We start from the raw sequence: 25,730 nt of genomic DNA on the forward strand, positions 1-25,730 counted from the left end.
TGAATGATATGACTTTTCTTCTTTCATCTAGGCCTATTTGGTTTACCAAATATTAGTATGCGGGAACTTACGAACGTATGAACTCTTGAGTGTTGATATTAGCTGTAACAGAACGACCATTCTACTCAGATTCAAAGGCACTGATCCTCATCCAAGCACAAGAGATATATAGTCCTGCCAAAGAAAACCCTCAGACTGACATTCCCACCAACCAACATTCATGGACTATGGTCTGGTCCAAGATGTGAACTATAAGAAAATGCTTACATTCTCAAAACTTCTAAGCCAAGAAGCAAAACCTCATATTTATCTACACACACAGTACTTCATTGTACAACTGTGTTATATGACAAAAACTTAAATAACACGTTTTCAGCTGAACCGACTTGACTCACGTCCACTCATGCACACTTGTAAAACCCCAAGCATGCATTTGTATGCCATTAAAAGTGCCTTGGTGTCAGTATATAAAAGTAACATATATGCTGGATGTCTCTGGCAGCTTGGATAGATGGAGGTTAGGGAAAGGCAGCTCTCCATTGCTGTCTATGTGCGTCTGGACTGTATAAGCCTTCACTGCTGTTCTACCCTCCAGCACAGAGGTATGGATGAGCCCCAGCCTGGCCTGTTCATGATACGCTGCTCCCAACTCCCTCCCCAAGAAGATGTCTTGGGTTTGGGATAATGACAGGACCCAGGCTGGGGCAGCACCTGGATTTCTGTCCGTGTCTAATCTCAAGTCCATGTTTGTGTCTCTATCCCCTCTTCCTTTGTCTGTGTATTTATTTGTGTTTCTGTGCACATTTCTCTCTGTCTCTGGATCTGAAATTGGGTCTGGGTTATCGTTTCTGTCCTTGTCTGCTCTTCGCTGCAGGCGCAACACCGTCAGCTGCTCCAGGTGCTGTATGGCGAAGTATCCCTCCTGGTAGGCCGGTGGAGACGGAGGCCCCTCGGCCTCGGACCCCAGAGGACCACACCGGAGGAGGGTGAGGTGACGCACCTCTGAGTCGTTGAGCAGACGCACCACAAGTTGCGGTGCTGTGTACCAAACGGTGAGACGCCTCGTTCGGACTATCGGTGTGGAGGAGCCATGCGGCGACATGTGGCCGGGGAAGGAGGGCTGCGGCGGGGGTCGTTGCAAGACGGAGAGGGGGAGGTCCTTACAGCTGCAGTCCGTGGGTGACGGCAGGGCGCAGGGGCGCAGGTCACGGATGCAGGAGCAGTAGTAGAGGCTGCGGTCGGTCACGTAGGCCAGGCGCAGGTCGGACCGCGGTACAGCCGGCGCACATGCCGCCATGCACACCAATACACACAGCAGAGGGGTGGGGGGGCTGAAGGCTGACATCGCTACTGGAGGAGAGCCTCACAAGACATGTTGGACAGACTTCATCTGGGCGTGTGAGGAGCAGAAAGAGACAGAAGTTAGAGAAAAAGTCAACAAAAACTCATGCAGTCACATCCACATGCACACGCACAAACACACTTGAAGCCAAGTGCTTTGATCCGGCGCCCAATTCGGTGCACGCACACGCACGCGTGTGTGTGTGTGTGTGTGAATGCGTCAATCAAAAACAAGAGAATACTCTGAAATCATTATCACAGCTAAATCCTCCAAATCGTTGGCCGGCTAATGTCACTTTGATTTAGATAAAAGCTCTAATGTTTCAGAACTCTCATTAATTAAGAGCAGACACAACATGCATATAAGCCCATAAGACACTTTGCTGTGTTTTGATTCATGAACTACGTTTGCCAAGGTGGGAGTGATATATGAGAGAGAGAGAGAGAGAGAGAGAGATGAGAGAGAGAGAGAGAGAGAGGTTTATGATACAAACATTGGCCATTTGGTGTTTTGATTCATGAACTACGTTTGCCAAGGTGGGAGTGATATATGAGAGAGAGAGAGAGAGAGAGAGAGAGAGAGAGAGAGAGAGAGAGAGAGAGAGAGAGAGAGAGAGAGAGAGAGAGAGAGAGAGAGAGAGAGAGAGAGAGAGAGAGAGAGAGAGAGAGAGAGAGAGAGAGAGAGAGCGGTTTATGATACAAACATTGGCCATTTGGTGATGATAAATAGAAAAGAAGTGTCCATCTCCTTCCACTTGTATACAGTGTACAAGATAAGGAGAAAAGGAGAAAGTTTATTAATAACATTTTACATTTTGTACCTGAGCTGAAGTATCTGTATCTAACAGAATGGAAAATCTAAATACTGATTTGTATGAAACCCCACTGAGATAATAGGGGAGAAGACCTGAGATCATCATTATGTAGAATTCAATGAACTATTTACTGAAAGGACTGAAAATTAAAGGGACAGTACATGAAAGTTTGGAGATCCGGATTATTCGCCCACTGAGTTGCTGGAACAACACAGTGAGTAATGCCCATCAAAATTGACAGTGTTATTAAAAGTCTATTCACTAACACACAGTTTTTATGACTCTTGGGGTCAATGTTTCTCAAACATCAGAAGTCATACAGCTCTTTCTAGCTTTGTCTGAATAAACTGAGGTGAATCTTGACATTGCCTGGGTTTGTTTAATGCCTGGTCCAATCCAGGGCAATTCATTAAAGTAACTGGTTGCATTCCTTGTTGAATATTTTAGACCCACCCAGCACTATGGTTTTGTTACATCAGCATTCCTGGTCTCACTTTAGAGCAAGGGTCTTCAACAGGGGGTCCGGGACCCCTAGGGGGTCCTCAGAGATACTGCAGGGGGGCCGCCAAATCTTTTAAGTAACTTCATTTTAACTTAATTAATTTTTTTTACTTTTACAATAACCACTTGAACCCACGCATCCCTATTCTGGGGGGAACGCACTGTGAGCTTGTAGATATGCTGTTTTCGGCAAAGAGGTTTGGTGTACAGGGAAAAAAAGAGCATACCAAGTACTGAAGCCAAAGGTAAAGTTTACGTATTTAAGTATTGAGGGTTTAAGTGGTTAAATGTCTGACAATACACATTGAACATGAATCCAATATGTAGTGGGGGTCCCCGTTTCATCTCTCTCTCTCAGCTAAGGGGTCCTTGGCCTGAGAAACATTGAAGACCCCTGCTTTAGAGGAAAGTCTCCTGGGTCCTTCCTTTTCCAGCAGGTTATTAGGGAGATGTGAGAAGAGGTGACGTACTGTAAAGAGAGCCTGTACAGGGACACACTGACAGCTGGTTTAGATCAACAGCGCAGTGAGCGCACACACACACACACACACACACACACACACACACACACACACACACACACACACACACACACACACACACACACACACACACACACACACACACACACACACACACACACACACACACACACACACACACACACACACACACACACACACACACACACACACACACACACACACACACACGCACACAGTTAGTTCCCTAATTTTACACATGGGCATGTTACTCCCAGAGCAGATGTGTGCATTGTTCAGCACTGATGATTGTCAGAGACTTTTACTGGCGCACGAACACAGATACCACGTGCAAATGCAGATGCACGCACGCACACCACTTGTGACACCGCAACTGGGGATATTACATAAATGTTGCAAGACATACATTCAAAGCTATTTTGAAATCCTGGCCTGTACACTGGGGTGATGACCTTCATTGTAATTTGTCTGAATGATTTTGTCAATACCACATGATTGAGACATACATGTAATACCCCTGGGCTTGTGTTTTCTCTAACCCAGTGGCTTAGTGTAGCTCAGGCCTCATGGTGTTTAGCCAAACTGCTCTCTGCAGCCCTATCCGAACATATATAATTACAAAACAATAGGGATCATTTTGATGCTATTTAAAAAGTTATACAGTTTAGTTCCTGTTTTATAATAGACACCACAACACAAAACACATAAACAAAAGATTTGTAATGTCGCTTGGATTGTGATGTGTACAATAAGTATAGTTAATTTGGATGTAAAAGCTAAACATTTGACAAATCTATGATATTAGCCTCCCATTTATTATTACTAGAGAATTCCAGTAAATATGTATGGATTTCATTATAATGTTCAAATGGATCCTCACTAGCATTGAGGTGGCAGCTAGTGTAGGATCACTTTTCGCTGACATCGTTAATGCCCACAGTCCCCAATTTACTGCTGATGGATTTACTGAAAAGAATACATGCATGAAGGAATTCAGTGAAAGCAGTGGAGAACATATATGTTGTTAGCCTTGATTCAGAAGTACTCAGAGCTGGTGCAAGCCTCAGATCCTCTGGAACCTTGTTTCAACTTGGTGTTGCATAATAACCAAACGCTGCCTCACCATGTTTTGTTTTAGCTCTAGGAACAGTTAATAGATTGGTCCCAGACCACTGAAGACTTCTTGTGGGTTCATTATGTGAAAGCAAGTCAGAGATATAATTGGCTCTAAACCTTTAAGCAAAGACACATTTAGCTCAGTCATGGTTATATCATGCCTCACCCGGTTATGCAATACCCGTTGTATCTGTTGTCAGAGTACTCGCTTGTTAAGAGTACCCAGTTGCGGTACCCGTTACCATACTAATAACCTTAGATATTACAATCAATGGGTGATTTATAAACGGGCACCCGCACTGCCATACCCGTTGCTGTACTTATTGTACCCGTTGACAGAGTACCCGTTGTACCCGTTGTCAGAGTACACCACTACCATACGACCATACGATCGACCTAATATGGAGATATGGGGATTCCTGATGTCATCAGAAACTGCTGATGTCATGTTGATGATGTACGTGGGCATAAATGAGAAACAGACAGGCCCGCAGAGATCTATTTTGAACTCTGAATTCTATACCACTTATATTGGGTGCAGCGGCACAAACGTGACGCAAAGCTCAGCCAATCCGTGAAGCGGGTTGTGTTGGCCAATCAAGGAAGCCAACCCCCTACACCCCCCACAGACAGAGATTGAGTGTGTCCTCCACAGGCCCATGGACAGGCAGACAGCTGACGTTGCCAGCTTTGGGGTCAATCGGTCAGAGTTATGTCCGGGACAGACATACACACAGATAGACACAAAGACAGACAGAAGAGGTTTTGTGAATTTATAGATGGATTGTTAGCAGCTGCATTCTGAATGAGCTGTAGCTCTCTTGACAGCTTTTCTGGGGATACCTGAGAGAAGACCATTACTGTCGTGTTAACGTGCTGAAGGATAAAGGACAACTTTGTTTTTTTACAACAAGGATTATTGTATTAGTTTGTAATGATAATAATTAAAAGATGAGTGTAAAAAAAATCATGTATTGCTTTCTTTAATGTTTTTATGATTTAGTGATTTTTAACTGGGGGTGGGGGCATTTGATCCATTGGTAAATAGTCATGAACGCAGCCTCGGATTTCCGTGAACCTTTGTATGCACATCCCCACTAGGCCAAGGAAGAAATGCCACCCTAAATTTTTTTAATCAGCCCCATGGTGGCGCTGTAACAGTCAGATTCACGTTTTGGCCTATTTATAGGCCAAAACGTGAATACGTTCATGACTATTTACTAATGGATTGAATGCCCTCGCCCTCAGTTAAAAATCACTAAATCATTAAAAAACGATAGAAAGCAATACATGATTTTTTTTTAACACTCATCTTTTAATTATTATCATTACAAACTAATAAAATAACCCTTGTTGTAAAAAACTAAAGTTGTCCTTTAAGGCAGGGGTATGTTTTTGTCTTGTTACATGAATCCTGTAATTCTTGCTGCTTGAGGTGATAATAGACTGACTTTGTTTGGTGGTGTATTCAGAATTTAGATCTGAATACATAATTACATCAATTAAATGCAGTTTCTTGCTTGACCTTTAGCCTTCAAAAACAGGAAGTCATGTTGAGCACTTCCTTAAAGAGCTGGTGCCATGTTTTTGCACTTTTTCTGTTTTTCATGTGTCTATGAGGTTGATAGAACTTTATTAAGCCCCCCGGTGGTGTTTTTACGGTGTTTTATGTCTTCTCTGACTATTTGGAGTTTCTTCCTGGAGGCTGAAACCTTGAGGGTCAAACGTGCCAATAGAGAAACAGCGCTTTAGTGACATCACAAAGCCATACCCTCCCCCTCATTATCATAACACAACAGGTGTGGGCATGAGGAGGAGGAGGGACTAGGACAGGTGGGTGGTGCTAAGGTGGTGGAGGAGGTGCTAAGGTGAGAGCCAGGTATACTTAATGAACTGGAGGCGTGTCCACATAAAAACAAAATTTTAACACTTACTGTACACTTTTTCTTTTGAAAAAAAAATCCTTACATAATAATAATACTTTGTGTTGTGATCAGGTTTTAGGGTTGAAAAATATCATGGCACCCCATCTTTAAGGGTTTTGCAGTCCAGTGGTTCGCAAAGTGGGGTCCTCGAGGGGGTTCCAGGGGGTCCCCAACAAAATAGTTAATATAGCATCAAAATCAGTTTAACCACATAAACCCCATACATTGGCTATTTGAAAATCCAAGCTCACAAAGACACGTTGTGAGCTTGTAGCTCTGCTATTTTTCAAAAAATCATGAAAAGGTGTGTCCCTGGCACAAAATATTTTCATATGGGGGTCCGCAGCAAAAAGTATATGAATTTGGGGGTCCTTGACATGAAAACGTTTGAGATCCAGAGTTGTAGTCTGGCCGTAAATTCTGTCATGTTTTAAGATTTTACTGATTACATTTAAAGCACTTTCTGGCATGGTTTGTAATTACATTTTAGAGTTATTAACCCCTTACGAGCCTGTGCATGGCCTGAGGTCTGCAGGCAGGAACTACTTGTTCCTGAGTCGAGGTTGAAGGTTGACTGACTGTTGCTCTGGAACAATCTGTATTAAGAGCTCAAGCTTGCTGTACTCTTTTCTTTTCTCGAAAGGCCTTTTCATAGTTTACATATTGAGATGTACTGTTTGAGTCACTTAATGCATTAATATTACATTAATATTACATTTATATACTACATTAAAGGTAGGGTAAGTGATTTGCGTTGGTTAAAATAATTGTTAAATAGCTCTATATTCTGATAGTACTCATTGCTATAGAGTGTTTGTTCAGTATTAGGAGTCTCCTTGTCTCTCCATCTCTTTGTGTTTCAGTTTCATTTCCAATTTTATCCAACCAGGACAGAGAACTCAATCAGGATACAGATTAAACAAGTGAAATTGGAAGTGATGACATTAAGAAATGAGCATGCAAAATTGGAACTGAAAACTATACAAATTAAGCTTAAAAATGGGTACTTTCTCCTGATTGGCTGATATTTTGACACCTACCGAAAAATGTATTTTCTGTTTATTAAAGAGCTGGAGAGACGGGGATAAGGATAAGGATAAGACTCCTGAGACTCCGGAGACTCCTGTTACTGAACAAACACTCTAACAAACACTCTATAGCAATGATTACTATCAGAATATAGTATTTTAACCTTTTAAAAAAATACTTTTTGTTTTAACCAAAAAATATCACTTACCCTACCTTTAATATATTTTATACACATGTTTTTATTTGGTTGTGGTGTATTTATTGTGATGTTATTCTTCTGTACTTGTTCTGTACCTATTGTACTTCATCCTTATCTGTAACTTGTAGTACTGCTGTGATGTCTCTGGCACCTGAATTCCCCCCACGGGATCAATAAAGGTTTCTATCTTTGTTATTTTATTTGGTTAAAGCACTTTTCTAACTCTGTTAAAGCTGCTACTGCTACTCAGCTAATAGAACCTACCTTGCTAGCTATCTCAGGGGAGAAATTGAATCTTGACCATCAGGTCAGAATTTGTTTCAGATCCTGTGTCTAGGTGAGACATGACCTCAATAGAAGAGCAGGGAGACGAAATACAACCACCCCAATTGTATAAATGATGTTGTGTTAACATACTCTACCATACAGATTAGACAAAATTACATTTTATTCATTAAAAAAGTTACATAGTGCCGCTTTAAGTTTATTATCATTAGTAGTAGTATTATTGTTATCGTTATTGTTGTTATTATTATTGTGATAATTATTAAGGCCAATTAGTCAAAGCTGTAGGCTATTACAAGATGCCATGTGAGTTGGATTTGCACACTGAAATTCACTGATTCTAATCTCAACAGCAATCCGTTCCAGCTCTCTAATTGTTTTAGGCTATCACTGAAAATAATAATGTTCAGTTTACTCAGGACTTGAAAGATTTGAGTCAGTTCAATCAAGCAGTAGAACTTATTGCACATGCATGCCATGACAAATCTCATATTATGTTTTCATTTGATAAAGCTAATTCAACATTTTTACACTAAGTCAAGCAAGGGCTATATCCGTGCAGAGAATGGTCACCTTACATAACGCCGAGACAGGAAAACACGAGAAGCTCTTTCTGAATCCTTTCTTTACACACAAGCCAACTGCAACACAGTTGATTGATCTAACAGGCATCGTAAAAACTATCTGTCAACTCAAAGTGCTTGTCATCGGCATTAATAGCTATTATTACATGGCTTCGATTTAATTGTATGATGATCTGTAAATTAAGCAGCTATAAGTTCAATGTTCTCATGTGCAACTCACCTAAGGACGCAGTCGAAGAAGTGATCTCAGCTGAGCTGAGCTGGGATGGACTGGGACTTTAGCCCCGTTTGGAACCTCACTCTCAGTCTCCACGACAGCTCCAAGATGAGGTCCCGCTGTGTAGGGTTCCGGCAGAGGTAGAGTCCGTTCAAATGCAGTGAAGATCACCTTTTTCACAACATCGTATTCAAAAGGTAAAGGTAGTCCGAGACACCTACAGATGTTTGCAATTTCGCCGGAAAGTAACATTTAACCGACGGGTTTGGAAAAAACGTTTAAAACGTTTATTTAGTCAGCCTAGCCGACCGTGCCATGTTTTCCCATTATTTGTAGCCGAATCGGGAGCAATACTGGCACCTGCCGTCGGGGGTACTTCCGGGTTGAATGGGAAAACATGGCACAGGCTGACTAAATAAGCGATTTAAACGGGTTTTTCAACCCCGTCGGTTAAATGTTACTTTCCGGCGAAATTTCAAACATGTGTAGGTGTCTTGGAATACCTTTACTTTTTCGCAACGATGTTGCGAAAAAGGTGATCTTCACTGCATTTGGACGGACTTTACCTCTGCCGGGACGCGAGACAGCGGGACTTCATCTCGGAGCTATCGTGGAGAGGTTCCAAACGGGGCTGGGACTTTAGCAGCTGACGTCAGGACTGAGGAAGTATCCAAGAACTGGGTGGACTCACTGGAGACACAATAACCTCGCATCACCAGTCTTTCCACCTCGGAGGAAAGCCTGGTGTCTGTTACTAAAGGCCCATATGATCCGGTCTAGGCCACGCCTACTGAAAAAAGAAAAAAGAATCCTGTTTCCGGATTGTCGCGATCCGGTTTTGCGGTGCCGCTTTGTTTTGGTTCCCCAATCCCTATTTAAATGGAATAGAATTTCCCCGTGGGATAATACGGATAATACAGACGCTAAATAGTCTCCGGAAAGTACACTCACATTTATATTTAAAAAATAAGCTAAACTACGCCGCATCAAGGATTTTATAGGACGGACCTATTTTGGGGTGAGACGTGTTTCCGGTTTGTCGCGATCCGGTCGCTGATGACGCGGATGACGTAGAGCTCCCGACCGGATCATATACCCGAAAAGGAATGGTGCCCAGGCTAGAGACACAAAGGTTAAGCGCAGAGAAACAGCGATGCCATAAATAAACAGTGGTGGGAAAAGTACTCAAATTGTTTACGTTAGTGAAAGTATCAATACTGCAATGTAGAAATAGTGTACTCGCAGAATGTCCCTTTTCACAAGTTTTCAAATGTATAAAATGTATAAAAATCTTTTGAAAATAGCAGATCTACAAGCTTGTGGATCAACTTGTAGATTGGCTATTTTCAAACATTTTCTACTTTTACTTTTGGTACTTTAAGTATACTTTGATGACAATACTTTTGTACTTTTACTCAAGTAACATTTTGAACACATGGCCTTTTACTTGTAACAGAGTATTTAAATATTGTGGTATTGCTACTTTGACTTAAGTAAAATATCTGAGTACTTCTTCCACCACTGAAAAAGAGGCCTGTCCTCTCTAACATAATCAAATCACACTATGTTCTGAGATCCTTAAAACCTGCCCCTTCTAAGATTATTCTATTTGTTATATAATGTTATTGAAGGACAGACAGTCCTAGCTTTATTAGCAATAATCTGTGATTGCCAAGTCTTTCTCCCCCTGGTCCTCGGGGGCTGGTCTCCTATATCTGTTGTGTTGGAACAGACTATTTGAAACAACAGCCTCCTCCTCCCAGATGTTCCCAGGCAGCTGTGCTGGCCACTGACTCTGCCTTAAAAAAGTAGACCTTTGTATATTATCAGTGGTGTAACTACAAGTACTGTACTGAAGTACAAATTTGAGGTATTTCTACTTTACTGGAGTATTTCCAAATGTCAGTACTTACAGGCCTACATCTCAGAGGCAAATATTATGCTTTTACTCCACTACAATTATTTAAAAACTTTAGTTACTTTCATAGATTTCGATTATTGCCCTATACATTTCGGCCATTTGAAAATAGCCGATCTACAAGCTCACAATGCGTTGCATCAGATTTGCTATTTTCAAAAGATTTTTATAAATTTTAAAACTTATGAAATGGGACATTCTGCATAAAGAGTACTTTCAACTTTTTGTACTTTAAGTACATTTTGATACAATCAAAAGGACCTGGCTAAGATATGTATATGCACTTAATTTAGGAGAGAATATCTCAACTGTTCTCCTATTGGAATCAGACAACCTCCGTCCAACAAAATATCCCAGATTTCAAATTGGGCTGGTACTGGGACTCCATGACTAAGACTTGTGAACCTTACTGGACCTATTTTGCAGGTGCCAGTAAAGTAAGTTGCTGTTGTAAGACCAAGACCATAATGTGATATAAACATATTATAAACAATTCTATACTTTGACTAGTGTATGATATCATACTAGTCAATGGTGTATAGAATAGTAATACTATATAGTATTACATTGTATGCTGAGTATTGTTGAACATACTGTATTTATTAGCTGTATCTAGATTGATTCGCGCAAAAATATCCCTATGGCCCTGGACTGTAAATACGTTTTTAGCGGTTTCTTTTAGCTATTCTGTCAAATATCAAATTAAAAATGTTACACTTTACTATGTTTCCCTAAACATAAGTATTCTGAACATTTTTAGCACCTCAGTAAATCGTAGCTCCAACGGTTTAGCAGATGTTGGAAGTAGTGCACCGGTTATGGTCATTTAAAAAAGGGCTTGGTCATTTATACGGGTATTTCGTCCCGGATAGAGAATACGTCACAGTTCCTCCCTGGGGTCATATTAGCCAAGAACAGTTGAGACATTCTCTCCTAAATTAAGTGAATACATATCTTAGCCAGGTCCTAGACTATCAAGTACATTTTGTATTCCAGACTTTTTCTACATTGAAGTATTGATACCTTCACTTAAGTAAAAAATAGGAACACTGTTATAAAAATGAAGATGAAGAATTGATGATTAATTGATATTTTACTGTCTGTTTGCATTGTGTGTGTGGATTGGATCCTGTATTTGCACTTTGTAACTGGCTGTTTTCCCATTATCTGACCGCACTGCCAGTGTTTATGTCCTTTGTGAAGGCATTCTTGTACTTGGTTTATGTGGCTGGACATAAATACATATTTCAAATGTGTGTGAGACGTGCGCGTGTGTGTGTGTGTGTGTGTGTGTGTGTGCGTGCGCGTGTGTGGGAGGGTCCTATCCTATCCCCAATGTCCTCATCATCGGACGTGCTTCCGTCAGACGCATTTTTTCAGGAAACCAGCGCTTGCTTTGGAAGTGAAGTGGGAGTCGGCAACAACACGACGAGACAAAGATAAATACAAAGATATAATGTATTTAGATATCTATGAATAGGCATCGTTGGTGTAATATAGCCTGTATCTGTTCAAGATACAGTCGGAGTGACTATTAAAATGCAGTACCCGCTGATAACAACAACAACTGCCCTGGTGTTGTTCTCAACACTAGCGGCCGCTGCCAGCAACGCTCCAGTCCACGGTAAGTACCTAACTAACTGTCATATTATATCCACAACAAGCCAGGTTTATTGATGCGACGTGGCCGGGGAAGTTTGCGATTTGCAAGCTTGTACAAAATGCAGTATGTACACCCTAGACCAGTGATTCTCTAATAAGTGGATTCCAGGGACTCTCAGGGTTGCTTTAGGGTGTCCTAAATTGACCCTTACACGTGTGACTCTGACAGTATACGAATACCATTTGTATACTGTCAGAGTTAAAGGGGAGACCAATCACATTTAAACATTTGAGAACCATTGCCCTAGACGCATGTACATGAATTGAACAGTATGGCTATGGTGGTGATGCTTTTTGTGTTCATCTTGTACAGCAGCAATTTGGTCAACCATGGTTGTTTTTAAATCGTCGTAAATAAAATGTGATATGGTCTGCTATTTGGCTCAGACGAAAGGTTATAATACGTGAGTAACGTGATCCCTCTGCTTTCCTGTTTGTTTGCCCATCCTATAAACAAGCCAATGAAGTGCATCTGTGCATGATGATGACGATGAATCACCAGCAGTGTCTCGTGTGATTCTAGCCTCTAACCTATATGTCTTAGAATGCCGGACAGATAAAAATGAGCAGCAGCAGCCTGTAGTTGGTGTCTGGTAAGTTTGTCTACTGGTCTGGTACAGTGTACCCTATACCAGCCAAGTGGTAGATAAGCCCATATCATGTGTTGTTTGTATTCCAAGTACATTTGAGTCAAATGTACTTGGAATACAAACAACACATATCAACAAGCTTTTGGAGCTCATTCCCCTAGTTTGTGTCAAATGATTTGACACAAACTAGGGGAATGAGCTCCAAAAGCTTGTTGATATTTGGGCTGGGGTTAAAAAGTAAAATGAAAATAAAAGTCTTACCTGTCACTGTGTCTGTTGTGGTTGGAATTGTGGTAAACTGACCACAGGTAGTTTCAGTTCAGTGTGTCAGAGAGGGATCTGGTGGGTGAAGTTGTGGCACGTTTTGTCGTGTGTGTGTGTGTGTGTGTGTGTGTGTGTGTGTGTGTGTGTGTGTGTGTGTGTGTGTGTGTGTAGGAGTTGTGACGCACTGGCTGTGTTGTGGAGAGTTGAACGTTTGTCAGGTTAGCAAAGTTACAGGCCTACTATATTATGTAACCTATGTATATATAGACACAGGAATTGCAGAATATTTCAAAGTGGCTTGAGTTGTCACAATTAACCTTAAATGTCAAGAAAACAGTCTCAATGTGCATCTCAATACGTAACAGGCCTGTTACAGATGCCTTTGAGGTACAAATCCAAAATGAAATTATTGCTGAAACGAGTGAAATAAAATATTTGGGAATTATTTTGGATAAACACTTAAAATTCGACAGACAGGTAAAGCATATATGCAAGAAGGTTAAACCGAACTTAAACTGTTTTCGTCATATTAGAAGGGACTTATCATGTAAAACTGCACAGCTGTACATGCATGCTATGATTTTCTCACACTTGTCATACTGCATTACATCATGGTCACAATCTTCTCAAACTGTCTTAAAACCAATAACATCAATATACAAACAGGCTATAAAAGTCATGGATCAGAAACCGATGAGATGGCACCACTGTGGTATTTTAAGAAAACACAACCTTTTTACTTTTGAAAATGTTGTGTTTTTTTGTACTATCAAATTGGTTTTTAAATGCTTACATAATCATGTTTCACCTCTGTTTTCTGGACTGGTTGATAGGCGTCAGAGCTCTGGTAGAGCAAATACACGAGCATCAACACATGGTGACTGTATTGTGCCTATAAGCAAGAACACATTCGGGCAGTCTGCCTTCTCAGTAAAGGGGGTAAACCTTTGGAACTCTTTGCCTACGGTTCTAAAACTAGAGACGGATGGTAATGTGTTTAACAGAGGGCTCAAATTATGGTTGAAATCAAATCAACTGTGCTCACATGTATAGTTACTGATTGGTTATTTGAATGATTATGTCTTCTTTTGTTTAGTTAATGTATTGGGTCTGATATTGATTTTGATTCTGTTAATTATTAGTACATGTGAGTGTGTTTATATGTGTGTATGCATACAGTACATATCTATGGGTGTGTATGTGTGTATATATATATCTATACGTATATATATATTTATACAATTTTTTTTTTTTACCTGATTGGGTTTTAGATTGGTGTTACTGTATTTTAGAAAAGCTTCCTGTGGACAGGTGTTGAAAATTAGCACTCGTGCTATATACACTGTAAGCAATGCATCTGGTTCCGTCCAATGTCATTTGTGATGTCCATATCAAATAAATAAACATAACATATGGTAAGTGCATGAATGTACAGTATGGATACATGAATGTCTGTGTCCTGAAGGTGGTAACGGGATGAAATGGTGGTGTTGTGCAGATGAACTTGGAGCTGCTCCCCAGAGGCAGGAATTTACAACAGTGTACATTCATTTGTTTAGAGATAAATAATAGCTGAGGCTGTTTGATAGTACATTAGGCTTCCATTTGTGGTTATTATAGCCCATACAGATTTGACATCTTAAAGAATAAACCATACACAGAAAATGTGACGATATGGAGGCCTGTCTAGTATTTACATTTGGTCAATGAATGTTTGATTGATTGAATCAGTCAACAGCATGGCGGTACAGTAAAACACTTGGGCGGCTAACACAAAAAGGTTCTGGCCTGGGGACTTGTTTCCATTGTGGTTCTATGTATTCAATTATTCAACAGAGCATAGAATATTAACACAAAAACATGTCACCAAGTCACCAACAAATACAAATAGCTATATTTACAGAGGAGAAAAAGGAAAATCGGAGGCAGTGTACTATGACCCCTCATTTCAAGGGGATTTAATATCTATCTCCAATTGTAGTTTCCTGACAGATGCTTTTTCAGGCCAGTTATGAAAGAAGCCAGTGATTCACGTCCTTTTAACACTTTACCTGCCAATCACGAGTATAACTGTTGATGAAAAATACACCCGTTTACTGCCAAAGTCTGCCATCCACGAGTATAACCGTTTTTTGGTTTCTTTTTTTGGTCTTTTGTTTTTTCAATTTATCCACACAGAACCAGAGATATCACGATCCAAAGATTTCTAGCTCCATTCACTCCTTGGTTAACTTATTACTTTAAAATCCTGTATCTCGGCTCCTGTGTAAAAAAAATTTAAACACTGGCACTGGGGGAAGTAAAATAAAAAAAACCCTCTGGCAGGGAATGTGTTAATGGATGATTCCACATTATGGTGGCAGAGTAATACAATGATTTTTTTTGTACCATGTTTTTGCTAAATTGGGGAGGGGGGTGGGTACTAGATCGTAGGCGCTCCCTCTGGTGTTGTGGCTGTGGGTGTCACTCACTTTGAGGAAGTAGTTAGACTGTAGTTATTATGTCATGATGAGAACCCTCAAGTTTTAGTGGATTTGTTTTACAGTATATAGTCAGCTAATCACATGATGCCATCCTGCTTGCAGTTGCAGGGCATAACCATTGATGGAGTTGGCTGTATGGGTGCCATGCTGTTGTTGCCTCTTTTTATGAACTGGATGGATACATATTTTAAGAATGATCTACAGAATCACCATGGAGAGATAGATGTCCCAACATTGTCAAAGGCAGCTGGCCAAATAGTACGGAGCAGTGTCATGGTTGTTAGAAAAAAACGATTTCTTCTCCACCGACTTCGGCCTAAACAATGAAGGCGCCTTGCCAATAGTTTGTGGTCTGAACATGTGAGAATGTCTTACTGACCAGGATGTGGTTTCTCTTCCTGCTTTTGAGGGCTATGTGAGTGAATGGAGTAACATTAGTTGACTGCAGATTTTACTGCTAGAATAGGATTTTTAAAAACTATCACAGCTCTAAAGTGCTGCAGGTGTACTGTTGTCAAACACTATGTAACTTTTTATAAATGAATAAAATGTAAATTATTTTCTGTATGGTAGAGTATGTTAATGCAATACAACTTATACAATTGGGGTGGTTGTATCTTGTCTCCCTGTTCTTCTATTGAGACATTTAGATCGTGTCAAAGGTCATGTCTCACCTAGACACAGGATCAGACACGAATTAAAAAGAAAGAGAAAAAAAAGTCTGTTTGGAACAACCATCACATCAGCCCCTCTCCAGTCTGTAAGCTATCGTGTACACAGATACGCGGCTTGTGGGTGTGTGTTGGCTAAAACCACTATCTTTAGTGCTGCGGTTATCACCTCTACACACTGCAACTGATTTTTCACACCTTCTGTCTGTCTCTCTCTCTCTCTTTCTCTTTCTCTTTCTCCCTCTCTCTCTCTTATCCCCCCCCCCCTCCCAGCCTGTACATGTTGGCGTAATTGAATACAGCAGTTATTCTCAAACTTTTTTATTTCATGGACCCCCATAGCTCTGAGAGTGTACAAATGGAACCAAAGGTGCGTCACTCTTTCAGGAACTCTAGAGCACGCACGTACACACACGTGCAGAGAAATAAAGTAGTTGCTGGCCGCTGGCCATACTTGTTCTGCGAGGGCGGCAGGAAACGTGTTGCAATATATCTCACTTCCAGTACTGCCTGACTTTGTGGGGTCAACATCTAGCTTCCTTCCTTTGGCATGATGAAGACTGTGTGGGGCCAAAACATGTTAATACTGATGTATTACTTTATCACATCTTGTCATTCTCAGACTGAAACTGGCTGGCATGTATAAGCATGTAAGTGTGGAGGGGCAGTTTGGCATGCATGTGCATGTTTTTGCATTGGCATGGGGTGTGTGTGTGTGTGTGTGTGTGTGTGTGTGTGTGTGTGTGTGTGTGTGTGTGTGTGTGTGTGTGTGTGTGTGTGTGTGTGTGTGTGTGTGTGTGTGTGTGTGTGTGTGTGTGTGTGTGTGTACGAGCACACGAGTGACAATTGTGCAATACTGGCCTCTTCCCGTTATGAAAACTTGAGACTGTGTCAACAGATTAGAGAGAATAGGAAAACAAAACACACTGGATCATGCTCCCATTGTTAATTTGATGGATTATTATCACGAAGGTGATGTTTAACCACTTGAGCCGGGCCCTAGCAATCAGTATTCTGGGGGAAACATTCGCCGAAAGTAGCAGATTGTTAGCTTGTCGATCAGCTGTTTTCGGCTAAGAGATTTGGTGTAGAGGGGGAAAACGCACCAAGAAAGTACAGTGCCAACTCTGGCTCGTTTATAGAGTATAGAGGGTCTAAGTGGTTAAAGCATCTTACTTAGCTCTTCCTCCTTTATCTCCCACAACAGAGAACAGGTGGGAGAGTGAGGGGGATCCATGCAGTAAAGTGCTTTGCACCAGAATCGAACCTGGACACGGGGTGCCCCAACATTTTTATAGTAGTCGGTTGGACTACGTATGTAGTAGAAAGGTCTATTGAGTCCATTACAGCAAAGACATTTCATATCTTAATGCTGACTATTGTTTATTTTTGCCTTCTACAAATACAAAGGGAGAGCCAACACACTTGAGGTGGGGGTCTGGGTGAATTTAGGGTTAAGTGTTTCTGTGTAATTTCCTAGCAGTGCACGCCTGCCCTCTAGTGGCCATTTCTGGTGTCATAAGGATTGCTACAAAATACAGTTGATGAGCTACATCCTGCCATAGGTTTTGCTTAATACTTTGAGCTGGGGCACAGGTGGTAAAGTGACATACACTTATGAGGTGGCCTGACATAATGGTTGAGGATGGGTATCCAAAGAGTTAAAATACAATATAATAGCTTTCTTTTTTTTAAGAAGCCACAATATCAGTCTACTGTATGTCTGTCTTCAAGCGCAAACCGAGAGCTGGTTGTCTAATATCATAGATTACATGCTTTTTTATTTTTTTTAAATCTCTGGTACCTTAAGAACATTGCTATTGTTGGACATGATTTGATTTTAGAATTCCTTTACACTCTGTACTCTAGGTATGGGGAGAGATAACAGAGAAAACCAACTGATCAAAAAGCCTATAACTTACGTAGATAGTTATGTCTAGCTACTGTATGTATGTGTGTACTTGTACATGTAATAATGGTGAAGATTAACTAGCAATCATTGAGCTGGGGACCCCCTGGAACCCTCAAAGACTCCTGAGGATCCCTGGACCTCATGTTAAGAAAGACTGATTTAAACAGTTGTTGCAGTGTATTCTTGGGAGTTGCTGTCATACCATCACATGGGATCTTTTTTATTTCTCCGATTTCTGTGTGAAGTAGCCATTTCCATATCACCGGCACAGTACTGTTTCAGCCAGTGCTAGGTGACTGGTGGTGCTATTCAAATGCTATGTGCAAGGCCCACAGAATGGGTAACATTTTTGGGGTAGCATCATGGTTTCATTTAGGTATTTTTGAAAGTTTCAAGGCATCCATTTGTCTGGGACTCCAAAGCCTAATGTTAATTCGTTGTTTGACCATGCCACTTGCCGAAAATGGCCGATTTTCAACTGAAAAGCTGTTATTTTCTGCAAACGACATGGTCGTACCATGAAGTAAGGCTTAAATCCTGTCTCTGTCCACAGTGCCTCCGCCAACCAATGTGACATTGCAGTGCCACAACTTCCGGAATATTCTCTACTGGAACTACAGCCATCCCTCCCTACAGCCCATCTTCCGCATAGATATAGGCCAGAAACATAGGTAAGGTGTGTGTGTGTGTGTGTGTGTGTGTGTGTGTGTGTGTGTGTATTATTGTGGAGATGCAGGTTTCCTCTTTTTTTTGTCTCCCCGTTCTGCCAATTCCCCTTGAACAATGAATTTTACTACAACACAGTCCCTGTGTGGAGGGTGCAGAAAACCACATGTCTCCCCTCGGGTGATATACATGGTAAGGCTTAAGCAGCTGCTACTTTTTCACCTGACAGTGAGGAGTGTCACCAGGAGGTCGCAGTGCAATAATATATCCTTCCCAATTCTGCTCTGTGCTGAACCAACCTGTAGGATTCAATAATGCAGTGGTAGAGAACATCCTCCCTTGTCAGCTTCCGACCTGCGAACATGGCCAATTCACAATTGAACCAGTCTCGGTGGTGGGTCCACCTAATACACCCCAGACACAGAGTTCATGTAGAAAAATGAGAAAGCGTTTTGTTTAATCCAGTAAGACCTGAGGCCAATTCTAGAAATGCCTTCGAAATCAGTAGTTCTCACACTTTCAAGATTTTTCCAAAATAGCAGATGTACAAGCTTGCTGCACGGCACAAAGTGACACGCTGTGAGCTTGTACATCTGCTATTTTTTAATAGCTAACGCAAAAATCTAAAATGACACAGATGCTTTCCCAGTTTTCATGTGTTAAAAGTATGTGTGCATGTGCATCCTTGGTTTCTCACCAAGTTTCTCCTCTCTCCAGCGGCAATCTGAAACTGTTGGTGGAGCCTCCAAACGTTTCCTGTGATCTATCATTCCTGCGTGATCCAAGTAACGACTACTTACTGTTTGTGACGGCTGTTGGAGAGACTGAGTCTGACACCGTGCCTGAAGAGGGGCTGAGCTTCAGCTATTTCATGGAATCCGTAGATATAGAGATTGTCTGTGAGTTTTTTTTAAATATAGTGCCAGAGTTGCATTTCCTATCAACCCCAAACATTGTGAGCTAAGCACACACTGCTCCTGAGTTTTGTATTTCAGATTCATAATTTCATTTTTGTTGCCCCCAAGGCAAGTTGGACCTCCCGCCTGTCAATGTCACCGTCCAAAAAGATGGCATGATGAACTTCAGCTTCTTCCACCCATCAAATGTCTACGGCAAGAAGGAGAGGAGGAAGAAAAAACACCTGGAGGATTTACAGAAACCAGAAACGTTCACATACACTGTCCAAATCAAGGGCCAGGTCAGACTGCACATTGCAGGCTCATACACATCCAAATGTACATACAAATGTGTCCAGATTTTGCTATGATGTACTAGTCACAGCTAGCAGTACTGTAACAATAGGAGAATCTGAATCTGTTTATTGGCCAGGTATATTAACATGCAAGGTATTTGAATTGGTGCATTGCTCTCACATAGAGGAAACATAGGGTAAATAATATATACAGATGGTTTGGACACATGGTTTCAACATATCCCGTTAGATTCCAGCCAGAGCTATGTGTTGCACCTTTCCTGCTCTTTACTCGCCTTTTAGACTTGTTCCAGTTGGTGATTTAATCGTATATCACTGATGGAAGGAAAAACTTTTTTTAGCTGTTTTATGCCAGAGATTTTTCATTGAGAAAAAAAAAGTACTCAGGAGCCGAGATACAGAATGTTTAAGTTTTATGTTAACAAGGAAGTGGATGGGAGTCTAAATCTTCAAAAAATCATATCTCCTTGGTCTTTGGGTAAAAATATTTTTTTCAAAAAACGCATATATGCGTTCTTGGCACACAAGTGATGGATTCTAAAGAACGCAAAGAACACATATATGCGTTCTTGTCATTCAATGTGTTAAGGCCATAAAGATGTTATAAAAAGCTCTATAAATGTCCACCATACTGTACACTCGCAGCACAAGCAACGAAGGTGGAGATGTTAGTTTGCCTTGTCCTTTGCATGTCAGTTCTCCATAATATGCCTGCTCACTAAAACGTTGCTCTGAGTCTGCACACCATAGCTAACATAATGGATATGATTTGGATTGTGATTAACATACAGTATGGTGCTGTGATATGTCACTCCAAGCAGACACACAGACTTTTAAAGGCGAGTCGTCATAAAGGAGACATTGAAACCCAACCCATAATATTCCCAATACAAGGTTACGTTTTTCTTTGAAACATAAAGATCGTCCATGCAGGCATTGATTTCACTCTGTAAAATAGAACTCTGCGCTACACATAGCAAGAACAATTGTGGCAGTGACATTAGAGTTGGTGGGATTCATAATGACGCGGTGGACATACCTAGTAGTAAAGGTGGTAGCATACTGTAGATCACTTGCACTTATACATGCAATATCAGTATTAAAGCCTAAAGTCAGTACATGTACTTGTTCACAAGTAATTAAAACTGTAGCGTGTGCTGTGTGTTGTAGAAGGAAGATAAGGCGCCAGAGTTCACCTGTGGTCACGAAGTGTGCACAGAGACAGTGCCCGGAGGTCCAGAGAGCCGCTGTGTGGAGATCAACGGAATGTGGGATGGCATTGCCATCGAGGCTACACAGGAGTACTGCGCCCACACAGGGCCCCCTGCGGACACAACAAGTAAGATGAACATTTGAGGTTAAACCTTACAGCTCATCCATGAGTGTCCTGAATTTCACATGTACTGTATGTACTCTGTTTAAAATGAGGAGATATGAATGAATAAATAAACATAACAGTTTTGGTGCAACTGACTATTGGCACCACATGATGGCGTGATAACGGCTGCAATTAAATGTGAGGTCAACAGGACAGACCTCGTACCAGGCTTGCTCTTGTTTCTGGTCTACATCAGTGGTCAACAGTGTTCATGGGCATAGTAAGCAATGGGTTAAATAGGAAGTGTTTCCGGTCATACAGTCTGGGACTCGGAAGCTCTGATCATGATTAAAATATAAAGCGGCTGTGAAGCCTCCCCACTTCCGTTTCGTCTTTACAGTCGCGCAAATTTATCCTAATATAAATCAAAATCATCTAAGCATATATAGATTGATGCTAAGCAGAAATGGCAATTAGCAAATAAAATATTTTAAAATACATTTTCGTGAACGGAAACTGCTATATAGAGTTCCAGACTCTATATAGCATTCAGAGATTGTGGAATAGTTGTCTGGCTACGCGAGACTTTGCTGCACCAAGCCCCTAAAACCGGGAGGGATTTTTAAGCGCTTCTCCCCTGGTTGCCGACTCTGGTAGAGCAGCTTGACCACAGCTGGGGCCCATTACATGAATGAGTGAAAAGGGTTTTGACCAACAGGCTCGACTCATGGAGCGCACGGAGGTAGTTTGTGACGTAGACGAATAAAGGACGCTACTACGCATGCGAAGGGGCCCCAAGTCGTCAACTGCACATGCAAATGGGCCCCACAAGTTCCAGATGTAATGTTAAACACCCCAACCCGAATGAAGCAGGAGAAAGAGAGTATTCGCTGGGCGAGCAACTTTAAATTAATGGGCGGGATTTCCGGTACCCGCACTAGTTATTTTATAACTCTTAGCTGCACCACTGAACACACATGTGTGTGTGTGTGTATACGCTCAAGTCTCTGAGTGAATGTGTGGGTGTGTGTCACACAAAAGAGACAGGGGGTGGGATACATAGGACATTTAAAAAAAAACAGCCAAATAAATACCTAGAATACTGTATAGCCCAACATAAATGCATTTTTGATAAATAGATATGTATGTTGTCTGTCCTCTAGATCAGATGCTTGCCTACATCCTTGGTCCCGTGGCATTGCTCTGTATTGCAGTTATTGTCGGCTACATGGTCTTCCGTAAACTGACCTCGGGCTCGTCCAATATTCCGGCTGCTATGGTACGTTCACTGTTCACCTGTTCTTATGATTGCAAATTAGAAGGAAACCCTTTCCCTATTTCAGTAGGCCTGTCATAATGTTTACATAATTGTCTGATCCCAATTATTTGAGATAATCACATCTCACCAGCCACCCTAAGCCCCCAAGAGACAGTGGGGGCAGTAGCATGCCACTTGGACACAGACCGGGGTCTGATCAGCCTCGGTCGGGTCGCCTGGAGGAGGGTGTCTGTTGCAAGACCCGAAACACCCAGTGACTCCAGGAAACGACACTGATGATGTGTCCAAGTTTGTGCATCAGTAGATGTTTTTTTGTTCACAGTTATTTTGCATAATAGTCGTTTCCATGTTGAAAAAATGTCATACATTTCTTTTTATAGTGGAAATGGCTGCTCACAACGAGTCACGATGCGACATGTTGTGAGCTTGTAGATCGTATATTTCCACTATTTTAAAAGAATATTGAAGGTATAAATGTATTAAGTGTCAGTGTTTGTATATATTTAAGTTATTTGTCATATCTGCTATTTTTGTTTATGAAGCCTAAAATCCAAGCAGAAATGTAATGTTAAATGCCAAAATCACAATTCAATCGTTAAGCGCAATTATCTGTATTACAATTAATCATCAAGTAAAGTTTCATGATCGTGACAGCCCTACTACTCAGCGGCCATTATACTCTTGACCTTTGACTCTCAAACCCCCCACTCCCTCCCTGCTTCGCCTTCTGTGTTTTCCAGGACTTCAGCAGGAAGGGCAGGCAGGAGACTGTAGAGAGCCAGGTGGTGTTCCCAGTGGAGCGCTCTTCCCCAGGTACAACGCCTCTGCTGTCGGACGTTCAGGATCTTGTCTCCATCACCACAGAGCCAGAGGTATGCATTGGTACGACGGTACAGGATGAGAGTGTGTCCAGCGTGCTGGAGGATGAGCAAGGAGAAAGTGAAAAGGAGGAGGAGTCATGTTACGACTCAGGCAAGGTCCTGGATGAAGAAGAGAATAACAACGAAGGGGAAAGCGGGTGCCCTGAAGAAGGTGACGAGGGCCCGTCAGGTTACGAGGGCCGCGACAGGCTGACTGCTGAACTCTCCCCAGGAGAGGTGGTGGAGGCCTACCGTGGTTGATGATTCGGGCCCAATAATGGCTCACCTAACTCGTTGACTTTTGTCCGTTTAGGAACGAACTAGCTATGCTAATAATTAGTAAACGTCCATCTGCAGCTGCTGACACTCGGCTGATAACAGCTGGCGGTCTCAAATCATCTCTATTTATTGAAAAATAGTGATCAAATCTATATCAGTTTTTGATTAAGTCGGACTGCAATCCCAAATATTAAATCTGCTGCCTAATATTTTTCTGATTGGAGAAAACGTATGTGTTACGAATAGGGAGATAACGATCGATCGATACAAATATGATGATTTAAAATCAATGAAACAAAAAATTAATCACGATACTCTTTTTAAACAACAGAGTTTTAAGTTGGCTTGTTCACAGCACGCTGTGGTACCATCATACTAAAGAGTATACATTAGGTTTTAACAGTAAGGTTGTGCACAGTTTAAAGTATTTGTCGGTGAATAAATGCTCCTACTGTTAGAGATGTTTCTGATGTGGTGGAGTGGCATGTCCACCTGCAGACTCGGAGGGAGCCACATAATGAGCTCAAACCATGCTGTATTTATTTTGAGGCGGTGCTTCCGGCGAGACTACGTTTAGTTTTGAACAGACTTCTGCGAATTGCACTTAAAACATATCGCAGTAATGACCATTGACCACTGATGTCATGTTACAAAAAGTTAAACAGTATTACCTGACCTCAGACCGTCGAGTCGTTAGATTTCACTGTCTTTAACGGTCTTGTTCTAAAAGATTTTCATGAAATTATGACAGGAATGTAAAATACTTATATTTGTTGTCTATAGTTTGTCTTGTTCCTGCTTTGAAACACGGTGTCTCCTGCCTTGTAGACTGTGATGTTGTTTAAGTGCAGAGATGAAGAGAGATTTTTTTATTTTCCATTTATGAATATATTTTCCGCCTTTTTTTTTTAGAACTCTTGGCCTTGCTCGACTTTGTTACACCATTCTTGTTAAAGATCAGTCATGTTTTCACTTGAGTTGAATCCTCTGAGGGAGATGTACAGAATGTACAATTGAAGTTACTAGTGTAAGGTTATGAATGACCTTACACAAGTAACTAAATGTAGTACCAATACATTATACCGCATACGAGCGTGTGTGTTTTGTAAACCATGTACAATTAAATAAACAATTTAGCATTTGCACTATATTATAAATATACTGTTTCTGAGATATTAACCTACTCTTAACACATTCACCGCCCCAGAGTTTATTCATAATGTCCTCACCCACTGCCAGACATTTGAGTTTTATAGCCTTTTGAACCGGTCACAAAAATGTGATGTCCATTAAAATCCGCGATCGGATGCTGTTTATAAACAACGACGACGGACGTACGAGCCCTCATAGTGTTTAGGTTTTTCCTTCTTCTGTGATATCAGGGACTAAGACAGGCTGCAAACGTCATATCCGTTTGGCTGTGACGTGATTTCCGCCCTTCCCCACCGGCCATCTTAGATTAGCTTAGCATCCGATGAGATCGGCTATCCGATCTAACCAAGCCCCCAGAACTACGGTAGAAGCGACCAAGCCTGGTGGTCAAATCTGAGAATGCACTTAAAATGCTACTGCGCGTGCGTCTCCCGTTTTGTGCGCATGCTCACGACGCGTCACGACCCATGGATCCATTCCATTGGTTCATATTGGTTCCATATTGGTTCCTATTCTTACTTCCGGGTGCTTCAAAACGCCACTGAGCACTTTAATAGAAATGAATAGCTGGGGGCGGGGCAATCCGCCCTCTAGATATATTATAACTCTATGATTGAACCGCAAAAGACGCACCCCGTAGGGCCCTACGGGCTCGGCGCTTAAGAGGTGGATTTATCGGCCCGTAGAACTACAGGCTTGGCGGACAATGTGTTAAAGGGAATGGAAGTTGTGTATCAGACCGTATACATGATTGTTGGCAAGTGGAATTTTGGACATCACTGAATGTATATTGTTTGTTTTCCTATTTGCACTTGTCCTATATAATAGGCGTATAACAAGGCAGATTGATTGACCTTTTTAAAGGTACGGTACCTGCAGTACAATGTGTTAAAAACACACCAAATGGATGACACAAAAAAGCCAAAGGCTTGTTTCCATTGTGGTCCA

General features: G+C 41.4%; 2 protein-coding genes across 3 annotated transcripts; one reads left to right on the forward strand and one right to left on the reverse strand.

Moving 5' to 3' along the window:
• Positions 1-278: 278 nt before the first annotated feature.
• Positions 279-12,984, reverse strand: LOC308101050 (uncharacterized protein). 2 transcript variants are annotated; one of them, XM_080450341.1, is made up of 2 exons: positions 12,947-12,984; positions 279-1,390 (listed from the first exon to the last, which is right to left on the reverse strand). In XM_080450341.1, the coding sequence occupies exon 2, from the start codon at positions 1,343-1,345 to the stop codon at positions 461-463; it is 885 nt and encodes a 294-aa protein (XP_080306467.1). In that variant the 5' UTR covers positions 1,346-1,390; positions 12,947-12,984; the 3' UTR covers positions 279-460. The 2 variants fall into 2 exon arrangements, with proteins under 2 accessions (XP_080306467.1, XP_080306466.1); XM_080450340.1 differs by lacking the exon at positions 12,947-12,984 and adding an exon at positions 8,519-8,549.
• Positions 11,811-25,490, forward strand: LOC308101048 (interferon gamma receptor 1-like). The gene is made up of 7 exons (XM_080450338.1): positions 11,811-12,057; positions 18,569-18,686; positions 19,399-19,580; positions 19,707-19,879; positions 21,065-21,233; positions 22,376-22,491; positions 23,232-25,490. The coding sequence occupies exons 1-7, from the start codon at positions 11,973-11,975 to the stop codon at positions 23,610-23,612; spliced, it is 1,224 nt and encodes a 407-aa protein (XP_080306464.1). The 5' UTR covers positions 11,811-11,972; the 3' UTR covers positions 23,613-25,490.
• The last annotated feature ends 240 nt before the right edge of the window (positions 25,491-25,730 follow it).

Source organism: Gymnoscopelus braueri (assembly GCF_963280865.1).
Source record: "Gymnoscopelus braueri genome assembly, chromosome: 14".
Lineage (NCBI taxonomy): Eukaryota > Metazoa > Chordata > Actinopteri > Myctophiformes > Myctophidae > Gymnoscopelus > Gymnoscopelus braueri.

What these genes read in the sequence shown, in the direction of transcription:
- LOC308101050 (XM_080450341.1), bottom strand. Translation starts at nt 1,345, where the DNA reads ATGTCAGCCTTCAGCCCCCCCACCCCTCTGCTGTGTGTATTGGTGTGC.
- LOC308101048 (XM_080450338.1), top strand. Translation starts at nt 11,973, where the DNA reads ATGCAGTACCCGCTGATAACAACAACAACTGCCCTGGTGTTGTTCTCA. An exon ending in CGTAGATATAGAGATTGTCT is followed by an intron (nt 19,581 to 19,706) that starts GTGAGTTTTTTT and finishes GTTGCCCCCAAG; the next exon opens with GCAAGTTGGACCTCCCGCCT. An exon ending in CCAATATTCCGGCTGCTATG is followed by an intron (nt 22,492 to 23,231) that starts GTACGTTCACTG and finishes TGTGTTTTCCAG; the next exon opens with GACTTCAGCAGGAAGGGCAG.